This window comes from Epinephelus fuscoguttatus, linkage group LG12, assembly GCF_011397635.1.
Source record: "Epinephelus fuscoguttatus linkage group LG12, E.fuscoguttatus.final_Chr_v1".
In the NCBI taxonomy this organism is placed as follows: domain Eukaryota; kingdom Metazoa; phylum Chordata; class Actinopteri; order Perciformes; family Serranidae; genus Epinephelus; species Epinephelus fuscoguttatus.
The window spans coordinates 43,354,843-43,378,626 of NC_064763.1; the positions used below are offsets into that span (position 1 = coordinate 43,354,843).

Below are 23,784 nucleotides of genomic sequence, written 5' to 3' on the forward strand. Positions count from 1 at the left end.
ACATGTGACGAGGTCACAGTGAGGATGATGATGAACACGATGAGCAGCGCTAAAATCAACCTGCGTAGTTGTCCCTCCATTGTGACATTAGAAAGTGTCACATTTATCTTGCAAGTGTACTCTTCTTCAACGTTTGCTTTACTTCCTGGATTTTTCCCACATGGAAATTCTGACCAATCAAGAGCAGCTTTCTCACACAAGGCATTTGATCTGGTCCTCTTGTAAATGCTGCCATGAGAACACCAACCAACTCTAGGCAATTATACAACTTTGGAACAACATGAGTCCCTGATTCAGACCAGAGGAGACACTCTAGGGCTGACAGCAGCCTGAAGTCTCGACCATGGGACTGTGGGGAGCAGCTGGTCTGAGGAGCTGAGAGACGACCTGGGTGTGAGGCCATGTCAGACTTTAAAAACAAACAGTAGGACCTAAAACACAGACCTGAAGCTGTAGGATGAATCCTACTTATATTTCTTTCAGCATTGCCGTAAGTTTTGATTTAACTGTTCAGTGTATTTTTGTGACCATTTAGCTCAAAGCACCTCCACACAGCCTCACAGATCATCAGCAGGGCTGCAGCGTCTTGTTTTCACCTTCATCAGGTCTTCAGGTTTGATCACGAGGGCGTCTCATGTTTCTGCTGACAGTCCGACTGTACGAGGTCAGCTTCTTTCCTCCTTAAATAATGGATTACAGCCCAGCGGAGGGAACAGTGTGAAAGATGAAAGAGTTCGCCTGGAAATAGCTCCTCAGATAAATCTCAAGTCAGATAATTCATCATCATCATCCTCACTAATATTTATGTGTTTGTGATGTATTTAAATCACTTTAACAGAAACCAAAATGATCATGTATCTCTGAGTGTGAAGCAGCTTTCTCAAGTGTGACCCAGGTCAAGTCCAGCCCGAGGCAGACAGCAGACATCACACCACTTTGACTCCGCGGCTCGACACTGAGTTTGAGAAGCCACTGCCTCTTCAGATCCTCCGAGCTTCACGTGGAAAATATCTCAGTGTTGTGTCAATGTGTTTGAGCAACGAGGCAGACGTGTCGAGGTAGGGCGCTTTGAAAAGTAAAGGAAATGGAAAATAAACCTTCGACTGCTGGTGATATTCAGATTCATCAGGTTTTAATCTCCTGGATGATGTGATGTCTTCATTAACCACCGGCTGAAACAGCGACTGTCACTCTCCAATAGGCAGCAAAATATGAAATCCTTTGTGACAAGCTTCATCCCCTTCTTCCTAACAGTTAACTTTATGACACAACAGTTAATTACCCTGAAACTAACTGCTACATTTATTAAATTACATGCTGGGTAGCAGGTACAGCTCGCTAACTAGCCAGGTAGCATAATGCTAACAGTCTGTTGAAGGCTGAGAGCGGCTCCATCGCTAAGTTCATCCATTTTCATCCTCTTACACTGGGTCAGGTCTCGAAGGCAGCAGGCTGAGCAAACCACCCCAGACGTTCCTCTGACCAGAGACACTCTCCAGCTCCTCCTGGAGGACCCCGAGGTGTTCCCAGACCAGATGAGATCTATAATCCCTCCAGTGTGTTCTGGGTCTGCCCCGGGGCCTCCTACCAGCTGGACCAGGAGGATCCTGATCAGATGTTGAACCACCTCAACATGAAGGAGCAGCGGCTCTACTCCGAGCTCCCTCCAGATGTCTGACTCCTCCCCCTATCTCTAAGGCTGAGCCCAGACACCCTACAGAGGAAACTCATTTCAGACGCTTGTATCTGTGACCTCATTCTTTCAGTCACTACCCAGAGCTCATGACCATAGCTGAGGGTTGGGACGCAGATGGACCAGGACATCAAAAGCTTCGTCTTCAGGCTCAGCTCCCTCTGAACCACGAGGGACCAGCACAGCGCCCGCATCTCTGCAGAAGCCGCACCAAACCACAAGAGAGTTACTACTTGATGGGAGCTCAGACCGGCCAGTTCTAAAACAGTTTCCTCATGTCGCCAATGTTTGGTCTGAACTGGACTTAAAACTCTCCTGTTTCACTGAAGTCAGATACGAGGCAGAGTCATTTAAATGACGAGTGCATCACCAACAGAAAACTACAGTTTGTAGGCTATGCTGAAGTGAATTCACAGGACAGACGACACAGGACGCACAGGGGACACCAGCACAACAATGTCACTGAGCTAGAAAGTCACAAAAATGTCCACAGGTTGAGATCAATGCAAAAATAGTAAATTTATTTAAGGCATCTGTGCAACGAAAAGGTCCTCAAAGTGCAAAAAATGATGAAGAGTGAACAAAAACAAGAACATTTACCCTCTGCTGTCTGGTGGCTGTGCTGCCTGCTCTCCTCCCGGGGAAACAGTTCACAGCGACGGAGAGACCTGAGGCAGCTGATTTATTGTCGTCTGTGATCTGATAAAGACTCGACCGATAAATATGATGAAATAAATCAGTGTATGGAGTATTATGTATTAAACCATCATCATCCTCACTGTGACCTCGTCACATGTCCACGTTTGGTCATGGACTTTCCACGTCCACATATGACGTCCAAGGTACCCTGGGTGTGTTGGTTGTTGACGTTCTGGGACGCCGTGTCAACTTCAGCCTGTTACATGCATTGTCTGTTTTCAAAATACACTTCTGTTTTCACAGGAAATGTACAGTTTGATACAGTCTCTTTCAAAATAAAAGCACTACGTCGGTACAACACCACCAACTGATGTTTTTTTCCTTCAACAACACACACGTGGTTGAGTTTAGGAACAAAGAACAGGGTTTGGCTTTACAGTCTTACAGGGAGTGAACACTGCTCTAGCGGACCCATCCACCCCTCCCGCCCACCTCACATGGACTTTTGCCGCCTTAACTTTCATCCTTGTCCTGCCACATTTCTCCCCGACTCCATGTGTCATGCCGAGGTTGAAGGACGGCTTTTGTCATTGGTTCCTGACACCGCAAGTCACTGTCCAAGCGCCAGTTTTTGACAACTTCAGAGTGAGACCAGGCTCGTATTACTGTTTGAAGTGTGTGCATTTGCCCGTGGTCACCTGGTGTGATATGGAGCTTTATCCCTGTCTTTATTCAAGAGAGCATTATTTATTGATTTCATGCTCACAAACCCTGCCCTCACACTCAGATAGCCTCTGCTTGCACTTGGATCTACTCTGTTTCTGCTCAAACTGTGTGCTCGCACTCAGATACCATGTTGCTGGCACTCAGATACCATGTTGCTGGCACTCAGATACCATGTTGCTCACACTCAGATACCATGTTGCTCACACTCAGATACCATGTTGCTGGCACTCAGATACCATGTTGCTCACACTCAGATACCATGTTGCTCACACTCAGATACCATGTTGCTCACACTCAGATACCATGTTGCTGACACTCAGATACCATGTTGCTGGCACTCAGATACCATGTTGCTCACACTCAGATACCATGTTGCTCACACTCAGATACCATGTTGCTGGCACTCAGATACCATGTTGCTCACACTCAGATACCATGTTGCTGGCACTCAGATACCATGTTGCTCACACTCAGATACCATGTTGCTGGCACTCAGATACCATGTTGCTCACACTCAGATACCATGTTGCTGGCACTCAGATACCATGTTGCTCACACTCACATACCATGTTGCTCACACTCAGATACCATGTTGCTGGCACTCAGATACCATGTTGCTGGCACTCAGATACCATGTTGCTGGCACTCAGATACCATGTTGCTCACACTCAGATACCATGTTGCTGGCACTCAGATACCATGTTGCTCACACTCAGATACCATGTTGCTGGCACTCAGATACCATGTTGCTCACACTCACATACCATGTTGCTCACACTCAGATACCATGTTGCTCACACTCAGATACCATGTTGCTCACACTCAGATACCATGTTGCTGGCACTCAGATACCATGTTGCTCACACTCAGATACCATGTTGCTGGCACTCAGATACCATGTTGCTCACACTCAGATACCATGTTGCTGGCACTCAGATACCATGTTGCTCACACTCAGATACCATGTTGCTGGCACTCAGATACCATGTTGCTCACACTCAGATACCATGTTGCTGGCACTCAGATACCATGTTGCTCACACTCAGATACCATGTTGCTCACACTCAGATACCATGTTGCTCACACTCAGATACCATGTTGCTCACACTCAGATACCATGTTGCTGGCACTCAGATACCATGTTGCTCACACTCAGATACCATGTTGCTCACACTCAGATACCATGTTGCTGGCACTCAGATACCATGTTGCTCTCACTCAGATACCATGTTGCTGGCACTCAGATACCATGTTGCTCACACTCAGATACCATGTTGCTGGCACTCAGATACCATGTTGCTCACACTCACATACCATGTTGCTCACACTCAGATACCATGTTGCTCACACTCAGATACCATGTTGCTCACACTCAGATACCATGTTGCTGGCACTCAGATACCATGTTGCTCACACTCAGATACCATGTTGCTGGCACTCAGATACCATGTTGCTCACACTCAGATACCATGTTGCTGGCACTCAGATACCATGTTGCTCACACTCAGATACCATGTTGCTGGCACTCAGATACCATGTTGCTCACACTCAGATACCATGTTGCTGGCACTCAGATACCATGTTGCTCACACTCACATACCATGTTGCTCACACTCAGATACCATGTTGCTCACACTCAGATACCATGTTGCTCACACTCAGATACCATGTTGCTGGCACTCAGATACCATGTTGCTCACACTCAGATACCATGTTGCTCACACTCAGATACCATGTTGCTGGCACTCAGATACCATGTTGCTCACACTCAGATACCATGTTGCTGGCACTCAGATACCATGTTGCTCGCACTCAGATACCATGTTGCTCACACTCTGATACCATGTTGCTCGCACTCAGATACCATGTTGCTCACACTCAGATACCATGTTGCTCACACTCAGATACTATGTTGCTGGCACTCAGATACCATGTTGCTGGCACTCAGATACCATGTTGCTCACACTCAGATACCATGTTGCTGGCACTCAGATACCATGTTGCTCACACTCAGATACCATGTTGCTCACACTCAGATACCATGTTGCTCACACTCAGATACCATGTTGCTGACACTCAGATACCATGTTGCTGACACTCAGATACCATGTTGCTGGCACTCAGATACCATGTTGCTCACACTCAGATACTATGTTGCTGACACTCACATACCATGTTGCTCACACTCAGATACCATGTTGCTGGCACTCAGATACCATGTTGCTCACACTCAGATACCATGTTGCTCACACTCAGATACCATGTTGCTGGCACTCAGATACCATGTTGCTGGCACTCAGATACCATGTTGCTCACACTCAGATACCATGTTGCTGGCACTCAGATACCATGTTGCTGGCACTCAGATACCATGTTGCTGGCACTCAGATACCATGTTGCTCACACTCAGATACCATGTTGCTGGCACTCAGATACCATGTTGCTCACACTCAGATACCATGTTGCTGGCACTCAGATACCATGTTGCTCGCACTCAGATACCATGTTGCTGGCACTCAGATACCATGTTGCTCACACTCAGATACCATGTTGCTGACACTCAGATACCATGTTGCTCGCACTCAGATACCATGTTGCTCACACTCTGATACCATGTTGCTCGCACTCAGATACCATGTTGCTCGCACTCAGATACCATGTTGCTGGCACTCAGATACCATGTTGCTCACACTCAGATACCATGTTGCTGGCACTCTGATACCATGTTGCTCGCACTCAGATACCATGTTGCTCACACTCAGATACCATGTTGCTCACACTCAGATACTATGTTGCTGACACTCAGATACCATGTTGCTGGCACTCAGATACCATGTTGCTCACACTCAGATACTATGTTGCTGACACTCACATACCATGTTGCTCACACTCAGATACCATGTTGCTGGCACTCAGATACCATGTTGCTGGCACTCAGATACCATGTTGCTGGCACTCAGATACCATGTTGCTGGCACTCAGATACCATGTTGCTGGCACTCAGATACCATGTTGCTCACACTCAGATACCATGTTGCTCACACTCAGATACCATGTTGCTGGCACTCAGATACCATGTTGCTCACACTCAGATACCATGTTGCTCACACTCAGATACCATGTTGCTCACACTCAGATACCATGTTGCTGGCACTCAGATACCATGTTGCTGACACTCAGATACCATGTTGCTGACACTCAGATACCATGTTGCTCACACTCAGATACCATGTTGCTGGCACTCAGATACCATGTTGCTCACACTCAGATACCATGTTGCTGGCACTCAGATACCATGTTGCTCGCACTCAGATACCATGTTGCTCACACTCAGATACCATGTTGCTCACACTCAGATACCATGTTGCTGGCACTCAGATACCATGTTGCTGGCACTCAGATACCATGTTGCTCACACTCAGATACCATGTTGCTGGCACTCAGATACCATGTTGCTCACACTCAGATACCATGTTGCTGGCACTCAGATACCATGTTGCTGACTCAGATACCATGTTGCTCACACTCAGATACCATGTTGCTGGCACTCAGATACCATGTTGCTCACACTCAGATACCATGTTGCTGGCACTCAGATACCATGTTGCTGGCACTCAGATACCATGTTGCTGGCACTCAGATACCATGTTGCTGGCACTCAGATACCATGTTGCTCACACTCAGATACCATGTTGCTGGCACTCAGATACCATGTTGCTGGCACTCAGATACCATGTTGCTCACACTCAGATACCATGTTGCTGGCACTCAGATACCATGTTGCTCACACTCAGATACCATGTTGCTGGCACTCAGATACCATGTTGCTGGCACTCAGATACCATGTTGCTCACACTCAGATACCATGTTGCTCACACTCAGATACCATGTTGCTCACACTCAGATACCATGTTGCTGGCACTCAGATACCATGTTGCTGGCACTCAGATACCATGTTGCTGGCACTCAGATACCATGTTGCTGGCACTCAGATACCATGTTGCTCGCACTCAGATACCATGTTGCTCACACTCAGATACCATGTTGCTGGCACTCAGATACCATGTTGCTCACACTCAGATACCATGTTGCTCACACTCAGATACCATGTTGCTGGCACTCAGATACCATGTTGCTCACACTCAGATACCATGTTGCTCACACTCAGATACCATGTTGCTCACACTCAGATACCATGTTGCTCACACTCAGATACCATGTTGCTGGCACTCAGATACCATGTTGCTGGCACTCAGATACCATGTTGCTCACACTCAGATACCATGTTGCTCACACTCAGATACCATGTTGCTCACACTCAGATACCATGTTGCTCACACTCAGATACCATGTTGCTGGCACAGATTTCCTGCTCGAGCTTCGGCTTTTCTCCTCGCGCTCAAACTGTTCCTGTGCGCTCTCAGAATTTCTGCTCTCAGATTTCTGCCCTGCACTTGGATTTTTTTGTGTAACAACCCTGTCAGAATCTGCCAACCAATAGAATGCCAGATTTACTGTTGACCAATGAAATGATCCCTGCCTCCTTGTGGGCGCGCTCACTTTAGCTTTAGAGCGTCCCGTCCGGGCGGGTACTCTTTAACCGGGTTCATCCACTCCCACCCGCCAGGGCTTTATTAAATGTTCTTCCCTTGCTTTCTTTACGACTTTTGGAATAAAGGGACTGTTAATTTACACACGTGCGCCATACATGTGCATATCTATATATATACATACATATATATATATAGATACGCATATACATATATGTAAGGGATAATGTATAGTGAGCCGGTGACTGTTGAAAAATAACTCTCTTACTAACTTACTAACTCTTAATAACTTTCAGCACGTGGACTCATCTGATTAAAACAAAACAAGAAGAGACAAATAAAAAAGACACGAGTCGGCGTCCTTTAATGTCCTGATGTCTCACATTGTCTCGTTTCATCTTGTCTTTTGCGTCTCAGGTCTGACGGTGCTGCAAAGGATCTTGGACACGGCGGCGGAGCGCAGCTGGCAGGTCACCTCCGTTAACTTGGACACTCTGACAGAAGCCGGCTTCATCAAGCTGCTCGCCGACCTCGACTACAAGAAGGACTTTCAGATCATCATCGACTGCGAGCTCGAACGACTCAACTCCATCGTCAACCTGGTGAAACTCTCGCTCATCCTGACATCAGTAAATCAGAGACAAAGAACAAACAGCAGTATGACACACACAGGACTCTGTTCCATACGATCACTACAACATCTACTGTACTGTTGAAGAGCTTGTTAGTGTGTGTGTGTGTGTGTGTGTGTGTGTGTCAGGTGTGTGAGAGCACGACTATGTGTTTGATGGTCTCTTATGATTTTAGGTTGTAGAAAGTCCTCGTTACAGATAGATGTTATTATCTATGCCTGGAGGGATCATGTGTTTGGTTGTGTATGTGTGTGTGTGTGTGTGTGTGTGTGTGTGTGTGTGTGTGTGTGTGTGTGTGTGTGTTACGATTGGCCGGTGTAAACACAGCATCAGACCAGTGTACCAGTCTTACCAGGTGTCCCATCTGAGTCAGCAGCCGCTCCTGAGTGGAACATAGTGACATCGTGTCCTGACAGAAAACTAGCATCTGACCATCGTGAAGCATTGCGTAACATCGGAGCTCTCTGTCCACACTGAATCCATTAAATATGCACTTCTGTTACGTCAAGTAAACAAACCACGAGCAAACCACGTGCCGGTTTGTATAAAATCAAACCAGTTTACGTGTGTACACCAAACCGGACTGGCAAAACTGGAAATTGACCCAACTCTAGTCAGTATATTCATCTGTCTGCAGTGATCTCACAAACTACTGGACCAGTCAGCCTAATCATGTGTGTCTGCATCTATGACTGTATTCTCAGGGACCTGTCGTGGCTCTGATGATTCACAGTTGTTGTAAAACCTGTTTTATTGATTGTTTAATATCGTCACTGACGGCTGACTCCTCGCTCCTCTTTACCGGCTGCTAGGGGCAAATTTTACTGAAAGCAGCTCGGCTAAAAACTACAGCACAGTCCTGCACCAGGTCGAGTACCCCCCATCTGAAATGTTCCAAAGTTCCTGAGCTTAACTGCCACTTAGGAAATTTCCTGGAAATTTTGCATCCAACTGTAACCCTAGTCTGAACCACATTTCTTCACAATCCATCCAATAGGGATGTAACGATACCAGAAACTCACGATACGATATATATCACGATATTTATACAAGGGGAAAAAAAAGAGAAAATTTATTGTTAAAAATAGCTATTTTATTCAAAAATAGTGCACGTACACTGTACAGCATGTTATTTTTAACTTGGAAGCGTATCATAAACAAATCAACACACAGTTGAACATGTGCTTTCATTTCCCCCCTATTACTGCATTAAAGTGCCATAACAAAGTCATGTCAGTTAAAACTACAGTGAATATGAAAATGGAAACATTCAGTATTTTTTAACCTACTCTGAACAAAAGTAGTGTAGTACTATTACTAGAAAGTCATCTGAATGACATCAAATTATGAGGACAGAGTAGTCTTAATATTCATCAAATATACAGACCTTAGAACAATCAGACCCTGCAACGACAACAACAAAATTAATAAATTAGAAATAATGTAAACTCAATAACACACAATCCCTCACTCACAGATACACAGAGAGACGCAGACAGAGAGAGAGAGAGAGGGGTAGAGATGTGTCTAAAAGAAAACCTAAATAAATAAAGCCCAGCCATTTCCCCGGAAGTCATAGAAAAACTCAAAAACACACATTCACTCAGTTTGTTCATGCCAGGTTGACAATCTTGACATCAAGGAGACCCTGACACTTTCTCAGAACAGGAGATGAGGAGAGGAAAGCTCTGCTCCTGCGCTTTCATGTGATATGCGTGGCATTTCTGTGCGAGCCTGCATTTGCGAGTAATCCATCCAAGAGTAATGTGTGTGCAGAGCTGTATGAAAGCTCTGTTATACATTATTTTAGTGTAACTTTATCATTTTTTTTCACTGTGAAAACATTGGACTACCGACAATGCTATGACGCACGGTCGCGGAGAAAATCCATAGAGAAGAACAATCAATCTCCTTACTTTTATTCGCTGTTTCCTCCGGTCACGCACGGGTCAGAGTCGGAGGCTGAGCTGCACAAGTCTGCTCTCACCTGCGCGTGCAGTTGCATGCAAAGGATTATGGGGAATGTAGTCGCACAGTCATATCACTGGCTCTGTAGGAGAACGCAGCTATACAACTACCGTGGCATTCCCACAACGGTATCGAGAATTTATTTTATCGCGACACCGCGAAATTCGACATATTGTTACATGCCTACCATCCAATAATAGTTGAGATATTTTAGTCTCGACCAAAGCAGTATATCATCTGATATTGCCGTCCTCATAAAGCCGCGCCAACAGCAGCACTAAGACGTCAGATAAGACTTGATGCAACATTATTGTAAAAACAAGGAGCACAGATCACGACCAAATACCAGAGAACTACCTGACGTCCCCATGAGCCTCACCTGCACCTTGTGTTCACTGCTACTATGCTAATGCTAGCATGCTAAGTAAGTGGTGAAAACTGTAAACATTATACCTGTTAAACATCAGTATTTTAGCGTTGTCACTGTAAAGATGTTAGCATGCAGATTGTAGTGCTGTGTAAAACTGCAGCCCCACGGAGGTGCTCATCGAGGCCCTTTAAATAGTACGTACGATCATGGATGTATAAAGAGACCTGGATACAGCGTTGGAGGCGTTTAACTGCAGTGTATAAAATGACCCAGTTGATTAGCACTACTTCTGCACCCTGCGGCCCAGAGAGCAGGCGCCATTAGAAATGTACAGATTCCTAAAAGCCAGAGTCCTGCGCTGGGTCGGGTACCTGATGGGTAACCCGCAAAAAGCTGTGTAACAAGTAAAAATGAACTCCAAGTGTGCGGGCTGCAGGTGAGAACAAAAGTCCTACAATGTAGGTTTTTTGCTGATTTTACTGGAGTTTTAAATTCATTTAACCTCTTTTATTTCCCCAGTTTTTATAAACCACAGTGTTTCTATCAGCTCTTTAAAAGCTGCTGTTTTCACGTCCGGTCTGTTTTAACTGTTGACATGTAAATCACTGTTTTGAAAAGTGCTTTATAATTAAAGATCATTATTATTATTATATGATAAAAATCAACCAGCTGAACTGCTTTAAAACTCACATGCAGCTAAATGAAATGAAGTGGAGCTGAACATCACCTGATGTTTTCACACAACACTAAAGTTGAAATAAATCAGCTGACGCCATCAGATCCAAAATCAGCACCTGATCCTTCAGTGGGAGTCGACCAGCTGGAGTTCAGCAGGAAGAGGAGTTTCCCAAATGATGGTTTCTGGTTTCTGTCCAGAGTTCACACTGAGCTGCTGTTGCCCTCTCTGCTTCTTATAAACTTTCTCCAAACATCCTGCTGACGGCACAAACAGCTCTGTGAAGCAGCTCACTCTGCCAACAGTCAATTATCGATGAAGCTGAAATCAAAGTGTGAAAACAGCTGCGAATGAAGAGTGAAGAGCAGCGTCTCTTGCTGCTGCTGTGCAGATCCACAGATCCACAGCAGAGAGTGTGTGACCGACAACAAATACAAACACTCACAAAGTAACTCAGAGTCTGTGGTGAACCTGAGAGGCTGCTTTATTTGCTCTGAAGCAAAAGGTTCAACGACATTTTTAAGGAAACTCTTCCACCCACAGATCCAGGTGTCTGTGCCACAGGTCGTCAGACTGTGAGGCGTCTCCACACTGAGGTACGGGAGAGATGGAAGGAGGCGTGGAGCGAGAGACGTAAGACAAAAGATACTGGGACAGGTGCATGCAGGTGTTCTCAAAACCATGAGTAAGAGTAAACTACGGTGACAATGCTAAAACACAAATGTTTAACAGGTATAATTTCACCACCTTAGTTAGCATGCTAACATTAGCATATTAGCAGTGAATACAAAGTAGAGCTGAGGCTCATGGGGATGTCATTAGTCGTGATCCTGTGCTCCTTGTTTTTGAAATACTGTTGCATCAAGTTGTTCTTGTCTTATCTGACTGCTCACTGCACAGCTGTATGACGACAGCAACAGCAGCTGATTGGTTGATACACTGCTTTGATCCAGTCTGAAGTATCTCAACTATTATTGGATGCATTGTGATGAAATGTGGTTGGGACTAGGGCTGCAAAAGGTTTCTACATTTATGGAAATTTTCCAAGAGGAGGTTAAGTTCGGGAAGTTATCTGGCGAAAACGACACAAAATGTAACCAAACACCTGCAGAGCTCACGACGATCCATCAGCCTCAATAAGCTAATGCTAGCATGCTAATCTGCAGTGTTACTGTCACGTTGAGCTTGTTAGCATGCTGATGTTAGCATTTAGCTCAAAACACACAGACTGATCTTTGATGGATTTCATCTCTCGTTGATTGAGCGTTCAGGGTCGGAAAGGAAGAGGTGGCAGAGAGGAGGAGGTGGGGAGGATGGAGGGATTGAGGAGGAGTAACTGTTTAAGCAGCCCTCTCCTCCCTCCGTCCGTCCTCCAGCAGCGAGCGGCGTTCAGACCAGCTGTGTCAGTGAACGTTCCTCCACTGATGCTCATTAGGAGCTGGACCTGAGATGGAGACAACACCTGCTTCCTCCTCTTCCTCCTCCTCCTCCTCTTTCTCCTCCTGTCCACAGCTGTTTCTCTCTTCACCTCTTTATAACCTCTCCTCCGTTTCCTCCTCCCTGCCTTCCTTCCTCTCCCTCCTCTCCCTCTTTCTTTCCATCTCTTTCTGAGGCTGAAGATCGGCAATTAATTCCTCAAAGACGAGTTGAGTCTTCCAATTAGCAGCTGTTTGAGAGAACACCCACACACACACACACACACACACACACACACACACACAGTGTGCAGATGGGTGTGATGAATGTGTAATGGATGCTTTTTATCATCATTAGAAACATCACAAAAATGTAATTAGCATATCGTTTATTCTGAATCCTCAGATTGCTGCTCAGAGGAGGAACTTGAAGAACTACCATTACATCCTGGCCAATCTGGTGAGTCCCACTGTTTACTGGACGAGAGACATGAATACAGTGTGTGCGACTGCCCGCTCTAATGTGTGTGTGTGTGTGTGTGTGTGTGTGTGTGTCAGGGCTTCATGGACCTGAACATGACAGAGTTCCAGAAGCTTGGTCCAAACGTGACGGGCTTCCAGCTTGTGAACCGGTCCGATCCGGCTGTGGAGAAGATCAACCAGGACTGGCTGGACTTCGACAGCAAAGACCTCAAACTAGCCCGCAGGAGTCTCAGGGTACACACACACACACACACACACACACACATTGTTCCAAACGTTTCCAGCAAAATCGGTCATTTTAATCAAGAACACAATGTGTGTCATTTGCTCACCGTCGCCTGTCACTGGTGTCATATCCCCTTTGTGTCAGGGCTGTGGTTGTCGGACAGAAGTTGTCATTAAGTGATATTTTATCCAGATTTAAGTCGCATCATTACAATATACTTTTTAGATTTTGGTTGTTTTTAACTCTGTGTTTTAATTTGATGAAGGATTTTAGTCATCAGACGTCTGGATCTTAAATTATCAGAGAAATGAGCAAACGTTAGCGGCAGCTCTGCTCCAGCCCCGACTGTGCCAAACAGCATCAGCGACACACTCAGTACGTTTCCATGACATCAGAGAAAATGGATTTATAGTGTCAGCCTGACTAAAGGCCTTTGCACAGTGTCAGTTTTGTTTTCGTCCGAAATGGTCGCACATTGAAAAATAAATACGACCTCACGTTTTGTCCGTCATGTTTGCACTGAAACTTCCGTTCGTCTGTAAAATGTTTGGAACAGGTTTGATTGTCTGTGTTTGCCTCCTCCGTCAGAGCCTTTAGAGACGTTTGACCAAGAATCAAGGAAGAAAATGTGGCGGCGGGACACAGCTGGCACAAGACAGAGGAACGGGGGCAGAATCATTTCATAACTCAGACAGCTACATTCAACTGGTCAGATAGTAACATTCAGGGGATGATGATGATGATGATGATGAAGAGGAGGAGGATGTGGACTGCACACAAAGACGGAGACAGATTACAGCTCCGCCCTTTCATGCAGCTACGATGCAAAATGAAAGACAGGGAGGAAGTGATGTCAGTCAGATAGGTGACTCCAGAGGAGGAGTCTTTACATTTGTTTCATGAGAATTTTCACAACGAATAGAACAATAGAATCAGTGTGCACGGTTTCTGTGACGGATTAAAAAAACACATCTGAAAAAATGGACTCGTGTGCAAAGGCCTTAAAACTGGACTTTTAAAATCCCTGTAAACATGTCAGTGTGAGTGAAATGGTCCTGCAGTGAATGTGTCACAGTGGGACTAACACACCCAGATCATGTGACTCCTGCATGTATACAGTCAATCAGAGCCAAACTGGCCGAGGCGCTCTGAGCATGCTCCACAGTTTCCGCCCCGGGCTTTGACCCGGAAGTCCAATAGCATTAAATGTGTAAGAGAAGAAGAAGCCGGTAACAACATGGAGAAATCTACATCCAGAGCCGTGACTTTTTGGACGGACCAAATGTACAGAGCTGTAAAGTTGTCCACCATGGTAGCAGTTAGCTGCTAGCTAACCGTAGCTAACTTGTTTGTCCATTGTTTGGTCTGTGACGTAATAGGTCAACAGGAAAAAGGTCCAATACTAACAAGCTGAAAGGGGGCATATCTCCACCTATCGTAGAGGAGTCGCACATACTTGGCTCAATAAATGGATTCCCCTCCCGTGCTTGTATACTGGGACAAGGACAGTAGGCCAGTTAGATGTCCTCGTCCAGCTGGAACTGGAGCTACACTTCACTGTGACTGGAAACTGAGTGATTTGTAACGTGAAATGTTTTCCTTCCTTTGCTGGTGTAAATCAGCTGGTCTGTTTTAGAGAGGAAAAAACCTCTGTGGATAATTTAGAACACTGAAGGAATCCTGAGCAGCAGAAACTGACTGCAGTGACGACATCGCTCCCTCTTTTATTGTTTTGTTTGTTAGTACCAGAAAATTACATATTGTATGTTTGAGTCAAACTGAAATTGAATGTCATGTTTTCTTTGTACTGCAGCAGAACATCCTGCGTTCTCCTCTGAGAAAATAACAAGAGGAAGAAATGTTTATTTTATATTTTTGTCTTTACATTAAAAAACAACCATAAAAAGTATCAATTCATTTTTTTAAATCAGTACCAGGATGATAACTTATTCCACCACAGCACTGCTGAACTTCATCCTCATCCTCAGTACACAGGAGCTCTGACGTACGACGGCGTCAGCGTCATGGCGACAGCCTTCCAGAACCTGCGGCGGCAGCGGATCGACATCTCTCGCCGTGGCAATGCAGGGGAGTGTCTGGCGAACCCTCCGGCTCCCTGGGGACAGGGCATCGACATACAGAGAGCTCTGCAACAGGTGACAATAAATACACACACACACACACACACACACAGCAGGGTTCAGACATACTGACACAATACTGTGTGTGTGTGTGTGTGTGTGTGTGTGTGTGTGTGTGTGTGTGCAGGTGCGTCTGGAGGGGCTGACGGGTCGCGTCCAGTTTGACGAGCGAGGACATCGAACCAACTACACTCTGAGTGTGATGGAGCTGAGACTCACGGGGCCCAGGAAGGTGCTGCTGCTCGTCTTTTGTTAATGGAGGTTTGGTGTGTGTGTGTGTGTGTGTGTGTGAGGTCGGCAGGTTTTTTCACCACATCAGCTCATTTCAATAATTAGCTCCCTCTCGTCTGATTTAAAGGTGAGATAATCAGTGAAATCAGCTGCTGCAGCTCCTGTTTGTATTAAAACCTGCAGACTCTCAGATTTCTTTTTAAACTCCATCAGACTCCACAGCGTCACAGACGAATTCACAGAGAGGCTGCGCGACGAAATGCATCTCTAACTGCACTGTCAAGTTCATAGTGTCTCATAGCTCCAGTGCAGTTTATTTAAATGAAGTAACGTGCAACATTTGGTGCAAGATTGCCCCCTTTTCTATGCAAATGAGCCTCATTGCCAAACAGTCCATCTCACACAGATCAGCGCTGACAGCCACACACAGTAACAGGAAATGATGAGGGTCTTCAGAGAGTTGGTGGAACTGAAGCGCACGGACAGATCACAGAATTAAATCCCAAATACATTTCTCTGTCACGTTTAAATTCCTTTCCTCATGAGGACACGTCATCTCGTCGGTCAGAACCTGCAGCTCTGCACACGTGTGTCGAGGCGTGAGTCTGTTGGTTCTGACATGTTTTTGAATCTTGTGTTCAGATCGGCTACTGGAACGAGAAGAGAGGCTATGTGAACACAGCCGTCTATAAGCCGGTGCTGGAGGAGTTCTACGGTCTGCTGAACAGAACCTACATCGTCACCACCATACTGGTAAGACTGGGAGACATGATCTTGTCCACTAACTGTCTTCACCTTCCACTGGTTTTAGATTCCAGACTTTACAACTCAACCTGGCGACATCTTGAAATATTTAACCACCAGCTCATCAGCTCCTCCGTCATCACAGAACACAGAAACTGTCACCACAAGAAAACGTGTTCTTTGTTTGGATTATCAAACAGGAAGTGGATCATAGACGTTTGTTTCTGGCTGCTGGTGTTGACGTTAGTGTTAGCTGTCATAGCACAATAATGCTAACTACACTAGCTTACGCTTGAAGTCAGAAAGAAACATTGGTGTTCAAAGTTAAAGTCCCGCTGATTGTCACACACCTGAGTGTGTGAAATTTGTTCTCCGCATTTGACCCATCCCCTGAGGGAGCGGCGACGCGCTCAGGAATCATGTGGTGATATAACCCCCCCAGTTTCAACCCCTGATGCTGAGTGCCATGGGTCCCATTTTTTTATAGTCTTTGGTATGACCCGGCCAGGGATCGAACCCACGACCTCCCAGTTTCAGGGCAGACACTCTACCACTAGGCCACTGAGCTGGTGTTTGTTTCCTGGCTGTTAGTGTTAGCATTAGCAACATGGCTACGATGATAAATTTGATGAAAATACAAGTATTTGATATAGCACCTTTCACAGAAATAACATTCACAAAATGCAATGAAACAATCAAAGAATAAAAAATAGAGTTACAGTGGTCCAGTCAAGAGGACACAAAAGCTTGGATCATCTGAAGCCACAATCAGAACCTCCGTCTTGTCTGTGTTTAATTGTAGGTCAGCATAACAGTTGTACGATATAACTGAGGACCGGTCTAATAATGTGACCAAGTGGAAGCATGTATAAAGTAAATAATATAGGACCTATGACAGAGCCCTGAGGTACACCACAGGAAAGAGCAGCAGTATCAGACCAAGACCAAGAGACACAGAGAAACTCCAGTCAGGTGACTCCCAGAGACACCCACCCACCGTCTGAGCCTTTCAGTCATGATACTGTGATCCACAGTGTCAACAACGCTCGCAAAATGTTTTTATTTGTTTGTTTTCACAACCAGGATTTGATCCATCCGGTCTGAAACATTTAGAAAGTCCAGCAGAGCCACATGATTATTTTGGAAAATATGCTTGGCCGCTGGATTTCTTTCATCTACCAGTACCCTTGGCCGGCGAGTCAGTAAGTTAATTTCAGTGACTGCCATTAAAGTTAGCGTAGTGCTAAACTGTAAGTTAGCCACGTGACTGGCCAAAGTTTCTAGTGCACCAGATCTGCTGGCGCCAAGATGCAGAAGAGCCACAAGTCGAACTTGTTTGGCTACATGAGTCACTGACTTTCACAGGAGTGAACGAGGCCTCACCTGCAGCGCTGTATCCACTTCTCTTTGTACATCCATGCATGGATACTGTGAGCAGCCTGGCTACTAGTCTCGCCACCAGCCAATCAGAGATCTCCGCCTTCTGATAGTCTGGGGACACTCCTTTCTAAAGTGTGTTTAACACACCGGTGAAAACAGCCGGCAACAAAGCAACGCCTCTTGGATTTTTGAAAAGGACACGCCTTCTCGGAAATGTGCACTCCCCCTTTTCTCATCCGCAAGGAAACAAACACACAGAGAGCTTGAAAATGGATGCCGAGAGATTTAACCGTTTTATCAAACGTGTGCTCATCCGTGAAGAAAAGATTTTTTCCAGCGGATGTCTTAGTTACAACATGATTGAGCTAACTGGAGTAGTTTCATGTTGTATCCGACAACGGGAGGCTTTTAACAAATGACGTCCTGATGTTAGCTTTGCTAACTGTCCCTGTCAGCTGCAGCCACTGATGCTTTCTAGACATCGTGATTTCCCAAAACTGAATAAATACCACACATAGCAACACAAAACTGCTTTGCTAGCTCAATCATGTTGTAACTAAGATATCCGCTGGAAAAAATATTTTATTCACGGACCGTTTAATGAGTTATTACCTACTACAGACACTGCTAACGGCTAACGGCTAACAGCTAACGGTTAGCCCAGCTAAACGTGCACACAGAAATAGTAATGTTTGTTCAATCATTGTGTTTATAGACTTTACAAACATCGGATTAGTCTAAACGGTGATACAGTGATGTGAAAATGTGATATATAGGCTATATATATAGCTAAAAGCTCTGCTGGTTTTCTACCCGGAAGTATTTGTAAACAACAAGGCGATTCCCTCTATAGTCCGGCCGGACGGATGAGTGATGGCCTTGTAAAATATTATGTTTGTTTCTTTTAGTTGGCGAGAATGTGTCGCCGCAAACGCAACAAACATCCACTAACTTTGACGGAGTTTTCTGCGAGCACGGCTGAGCCATTTTGTACCGCTACACGTCTTTCTAGTCGGACTATGTTTACGAGCACAAGAGTTCAGCGAGCCACCGAAGGACCGCCCTGCAGATTTACTATTGGTTCTGCAACTTAGGGAGTTTTTTTAAACTCTGAAATTGTATCTGCCCACCTAAACACAAAATCAGGGAGAAAGTCATCAGTCTTTAGTTAAGCAAAGCGTCTAAAGACTGACTTGTGAGTCTACCTGGCTACTATCAAAGGAAAAAAAACCAACCATAAGAATCCCAGTTTGAACTGGAAACCTTGACCTCAGTGCTCTGATTAAAGCAGAGTAAATCACCTGGTAGTGTTGATAATGAGGCAGGTTATGATAGATGCTGATAACGTAGAAATGTTCAATGCACTTCCTTTGAGCTGTAAACGAAGCCTTCATCACACAGCACACAGCACTGTGGAGTGAGAGAGAAGCTCACGGTCTGAACACAGATGGTGTCATTATTCTACAGACGTGACACTGTGATCAACATTTACATCATCATCATGATAAGTTTAAACAAAAAAAACTCTGATCTGGTTTTATTTTAAATTTGGATTTAAATACAGAGTAACAGCGTCTGTCTCCGAACAGGAAGCTCCCTACATGATGCTGAAGAAGAACCATGAGCAGTTTGAAGGAAATGAAAGGTACGAAGGTTACTGCGCAGAACTGGCCGCAGAAATCGCCAAACACGTGGGCTTCGTCTATCGGCTCGAGCTGGTGGGCGACGGAAAGTACGGAGCCAGAGACAGCGAAACGAAGATGTGGAACGGCATGGTGGGAGAACTGGTGTACGGGGTGAGTCCGACCGGAGATGAACGTGTTTTAACTTCGCTGGTCCGTCAGCACCAATAAACACTTCCTCACTTCCTCTCTCTGTCTCTCTCTCTGCAGAAGGCGGACGTGGCGGTCGCTCCGCTCACCATCACTCTGGTCAGAGAGCAGGTGATCGACTTCACCAAACCCTTCATGTCTCTGGGAATCTCCATCATGATCAAGAAACCCACCAAATCCAAACCGGGAGTCTTTTCCTTCCTCGACCCGCTCGCCTACGAGATCTGGATGTGCATCGTCTTCGCCTACATTGGAGTCAGCGTCGTCCTCTTCCTGGTGAGATGTAATACTTTTACTGCAGATACTTTAACTACATGAGGATGATGATACTTGTGTACTTTTACTGCAGATACTTTAACTACGTGAGGCCGATGATACTTGTGTACTTTTACTGCAGATACTTTAACTACGTGAGGCCGATGATACTTGTGTACTTTTACTGCAGATACTTTAACTACGTGAGGCCGATGATATTTGTGTACTTTTACTGCAGATACTTTAACTACATGAGGCCGATGATATTTGTGTACTTTTACTGCAGATACTTTAACTACATGAGGCCGATGATATTTGTGTACTTTTACTGCAGATACTTTAACTACATGAGGCTGATGATACTTGTGTACTTTTACTGCAGATACTTTAACTACATGAGGCCGATGATATTTGTGTACTTTTACTGCAGATACTTTAACTACATGAGGCCGATGATATTTGTGTACTTTTACTGCAGATACTTTAACTACATGAGGCCGATGATATTTGTGTACTTTTACTGCAGATACTTTAACTACATGAGGCCAATGATACTTGTGTACTTTTACTGCAGATACTTTAACTACATGAGGCCGATGATATTTGTGTACTTTTACTGCAGATACTTTAACTACATGAGGCCAATGATACTTGTGTACTTTTACTGCAGATACTTTAACTACATGAGGCCGATGATACTTGTGTACTTTTACTGCAGATACTTTAACTACATGAGGCCGATGATATTTGTGTACTTTTACTGCAGATACTTTAACTACATGAGGCCAATGATACTTGTGTACTTTTACTGCAGATACTTTAACTACATGAGGATGATGATACTTGTGTACTTTTACTGCAGATACTTTAACTACATGAGGCCGATGATATTTGTGTACTTTTACTGCTGATACTTTAACGACCCGTCTGTCTCTCTGTCTCAGGTGAGTCGTTTCAGCCCGTACGAATGGCACGGTGAAGACTCTGATGATGAAGATGAAACTCTGCCTTCTTCTGGTTCTCGACGAGCTCTGCCGACCTCTTCCTCTGAGCTCACTCACTCTCCAGGTGCTTTCATCATCATCATCATCATCATCATCATCATCATCATCCTCCTCCTCCTGATCATCACAGCTTAAAGCCTGATGGATGTAAATGAACATGATGTCGTTTTGTTCTCAGGGTTTTCTCAGAACCAGAACCAGCAGAAAGAAAAGGAGACTCCAGAACACACCAACGACTTTGGGATCTTTAATTCTCTCTGGTTCTCACTGGGAGCCTTCATGCAGCAGGGCTGTGACATCTCCCCCAGGTAGGCAGCACACCTGGACGGACACAAACCAACACGGCTGAGTCACAACTTCCTTCAGTGTTTGGACTCAAATATTTTGTTTGCGATCAAATAAACGTTTTGCTTCATGGTACTCTGACAAAAATTATCTCCAAATAGCAAATTCAGGTTTTAAGGAACACTTCACCCCAAATGGTCACCTGCGTGTATCAGTTACTCACCTGTGTTACACTGAACTTGTAAAGAAAACAAGAAAACATTCTCCACGTTGCACTAAGAGTCTAAAAAACGGCTGAGCGTCAGACTGGACACAGACTTGGATTAAACTGCAGGAGCGGTGTGAGATTGTAAACAGATGTTTTGACTTTAAGGCTGTGTGCCCACATTTACTTATTTATTTATTCATTTTTCAGCAGAAAGCTGAGAGCAGGGCGCTGGGGAGGGTTTTATCCCAGGGCTTCATGAGGAAAGCTCTGATTTCTATGACAACAATATCTTGACACTAACATTAGCCAGGTAGCTAACGTGGTGCTACGTTTACAGAGGGTGGACAGTCTAACTGCATGAACTATAAACTATGATTTATAAAAACCGTACTAGATATAAAAAGAACTTCATTTAGTCCGATGAAGTCCAGAGTCTCATGAGCTGTTTAAACTGTGAATCATTTTTCTGTGTTACAGTATGGTGACTTGGTGTGGCCTCAGAGAGGAGTGATTATAGCTCTGTTCACATGATGTTTACTCAGATTTTTTTTTTATTTCTTTTATTTTATTTTACAGTTTTCGTTCAAAAAAACACTTGGCAAATCTCTGAGAAAAGTCACAGCACACTGTTCCCGATCATTCTGCACCTTTTGATGTGTTTTTGCCGGTGTGTTGGCGAAGCTGTGGGAGGAGCCTGACTTAGACTTCTTTAATGTCCATCAAACTTTACATAAAATGGAAATTTGTCTTTGACAGTGGCATAAAAAACACACAATATAAGTAAAATAGACTCTGAAATCAGTTGAGTTTGCTCCAGAGAGGAGTTAAAAGGTAGATGGGCATGAATAAAAATGCATAAAGTGCCTATACGAAACTAACTGCATAGTAAAATTATCTGGGCTGTTCTGGCATAATAATAATAATAATAATAACATACACAAACAATAATATATAGTGGCCTTGATGTTGCACAGCAGGGACCTAAAATACAGCAGTGATAAAATGAATAAGCTGTAATGTGAACAAGTTGTGCAGTGACGTGGTAAATATGTGTGTGTGTGTGTGTGTGTGTGTGTGTGTGTGTGTGTGTGTAACCAGAACAGACCGTCGACAGGAAGTGAAGATAAATCTGATAATTACTGTCGCAGCTTGTTAACAGGTAGTCACATAAATACACATGAACACACCGTCAGAGATATACAGCGCTGATTGATGTCGACGTATATCACACACACACACACACACACAGACACACATACACACACACGCACACACAGACGTTGTCATGAAACACATAGAATCATGTGTGACGTGCTGCCGGGTCAGTTGTATGTTACTGCTGTGTGAAGCCCCGAGGCTGTTTCTATTCTGAATCTGCTGTGTTCTGTGTGTGTGTGTGTGTGTGTGTGTGTTATTTTGTCACCATGTGTGTGTTTACAGTAATTGTTTTCCTCATTAAAACAATGTTACAGTCAAACGTCTCCTTCTGCACAGTATACTGTACATATTGTTTGCAGATAGTTTAGTCGTGATGGTTAGGGACTGTTCTTTATTTGTCAGAGGAGGAGCAGCTGGTGTGTGACCCTCCCTGAGTGGCTGGAGGACAGTCCATGACCCTCCCTCCACCATAAATGAGTTATTAGATTTTTAAAACTTTGATGTTTGAAAGTAAAAAGTTGAAGATGAAATCTGGAGTTGAAAGAAGCCTCAATTTTTCACTCTTGTCGTACAAGTTGTTTTTTGTTTTTTAGCCCAAATGTTAAATGAGACGTAGAATATGAAGTGTTTCAGAAACAACAAAAGTTTCTTAAAAGTTTTTATAGAAAGAAAGCCAAAAAAAACAATGCAGGGGTTTGGAAAATCAAAATTCCAAAGACATGTTTTCTCTAAAGATTGGTGGTAAAAATAAAATCATAAGACAGCCATTTTAATTTGTGTGCCCCGCCTCTTAGCCGAATAAAAGTGTTGCAGTGCTTTAGCCAGCTCTGGGACACGGCGGCCTCCTGCAGGATCCACCTCTAAGTTTAAATCTGAAACGGCATCTAAAGCCTTTGAACAACTCTTGCTCACATGAGGTGTTTTTGTCTTTGTCGAAAAGAGTCGATGCATTTAACTCACATGACTGATCAGCTGTTTCAGTTTGAGCAGCAGCCCAGGAGGGCCAGCGAAACTCCGCTGGATCATGTGTGTTGCGTCATTTGTGTCATCCAGCAGAGTTTCAATGAGGGGGATGATTGTCGCTGGTCAGATAGTTCACACGTACGGCCAACGCTGTTTTAGATCTCGATGAAAATTGTTGTGAAAATTTTTGATTGACATCAGTGTG

At 44.6% G+C, this 23,784-nt stretch overlaps 1 protein-coding gene across 6 annotated transcripts in view; it reads left to right on the plus strand.

Annotated features, from left to right (window-relative positions):
• The window catches only part of gria1b (glutamate receptor, ionotropic, AMPA 1b), a 105,539-nt gene that overhangs the window by 52,299 nt on the left and 29,456 nt on the right, over nt 1–23,784 (plus strand). For all 6 annotated transcript variants that reach the window (XR_007450647.1, XM_049592663.1, XM_049592664.1 and 3 more), the window contains exons 4-13: nt 8,026–8,210; nt 13,076–13,129; nt 13,228–13,386; nt 15,367–15,534; nt 15,647–15,751; nt 16,393–16,503; nt 19,464–19,670; nt 19,767–19,982; nt 20,906–21,029; nt 21,144–21,273. Coding sequence is in view for 5 of the 6 variants with exons in the window: in XM_049592663.1 (XP_049448620.1) it covers nt 8,026–8,210; nt 13,076–13,129; nt 13,228–13,386; nt 15,367–15,534; nt 15,647–15,751; nt 16,393–16,503; nt 19,464–19,670; nt 19,767–19,982; nt 20,906–21,029; nt 21,144–21,273 (1,459 nt within the window). In the remaining variant the exon portion in view is untranslated. The remainder of the gene's footprint in view (nt 1–8,025; nt 8,211–13,075; nt 13,130–13,227; nt 13,387–15,366; nt 15,535–15,646; nt 15,752–16,392; nt 16,504–19,463; nt 19,671–19,766; nt 19,983–20,905; nt 21,030–21,143; nt 21,274–23,784) is intronic.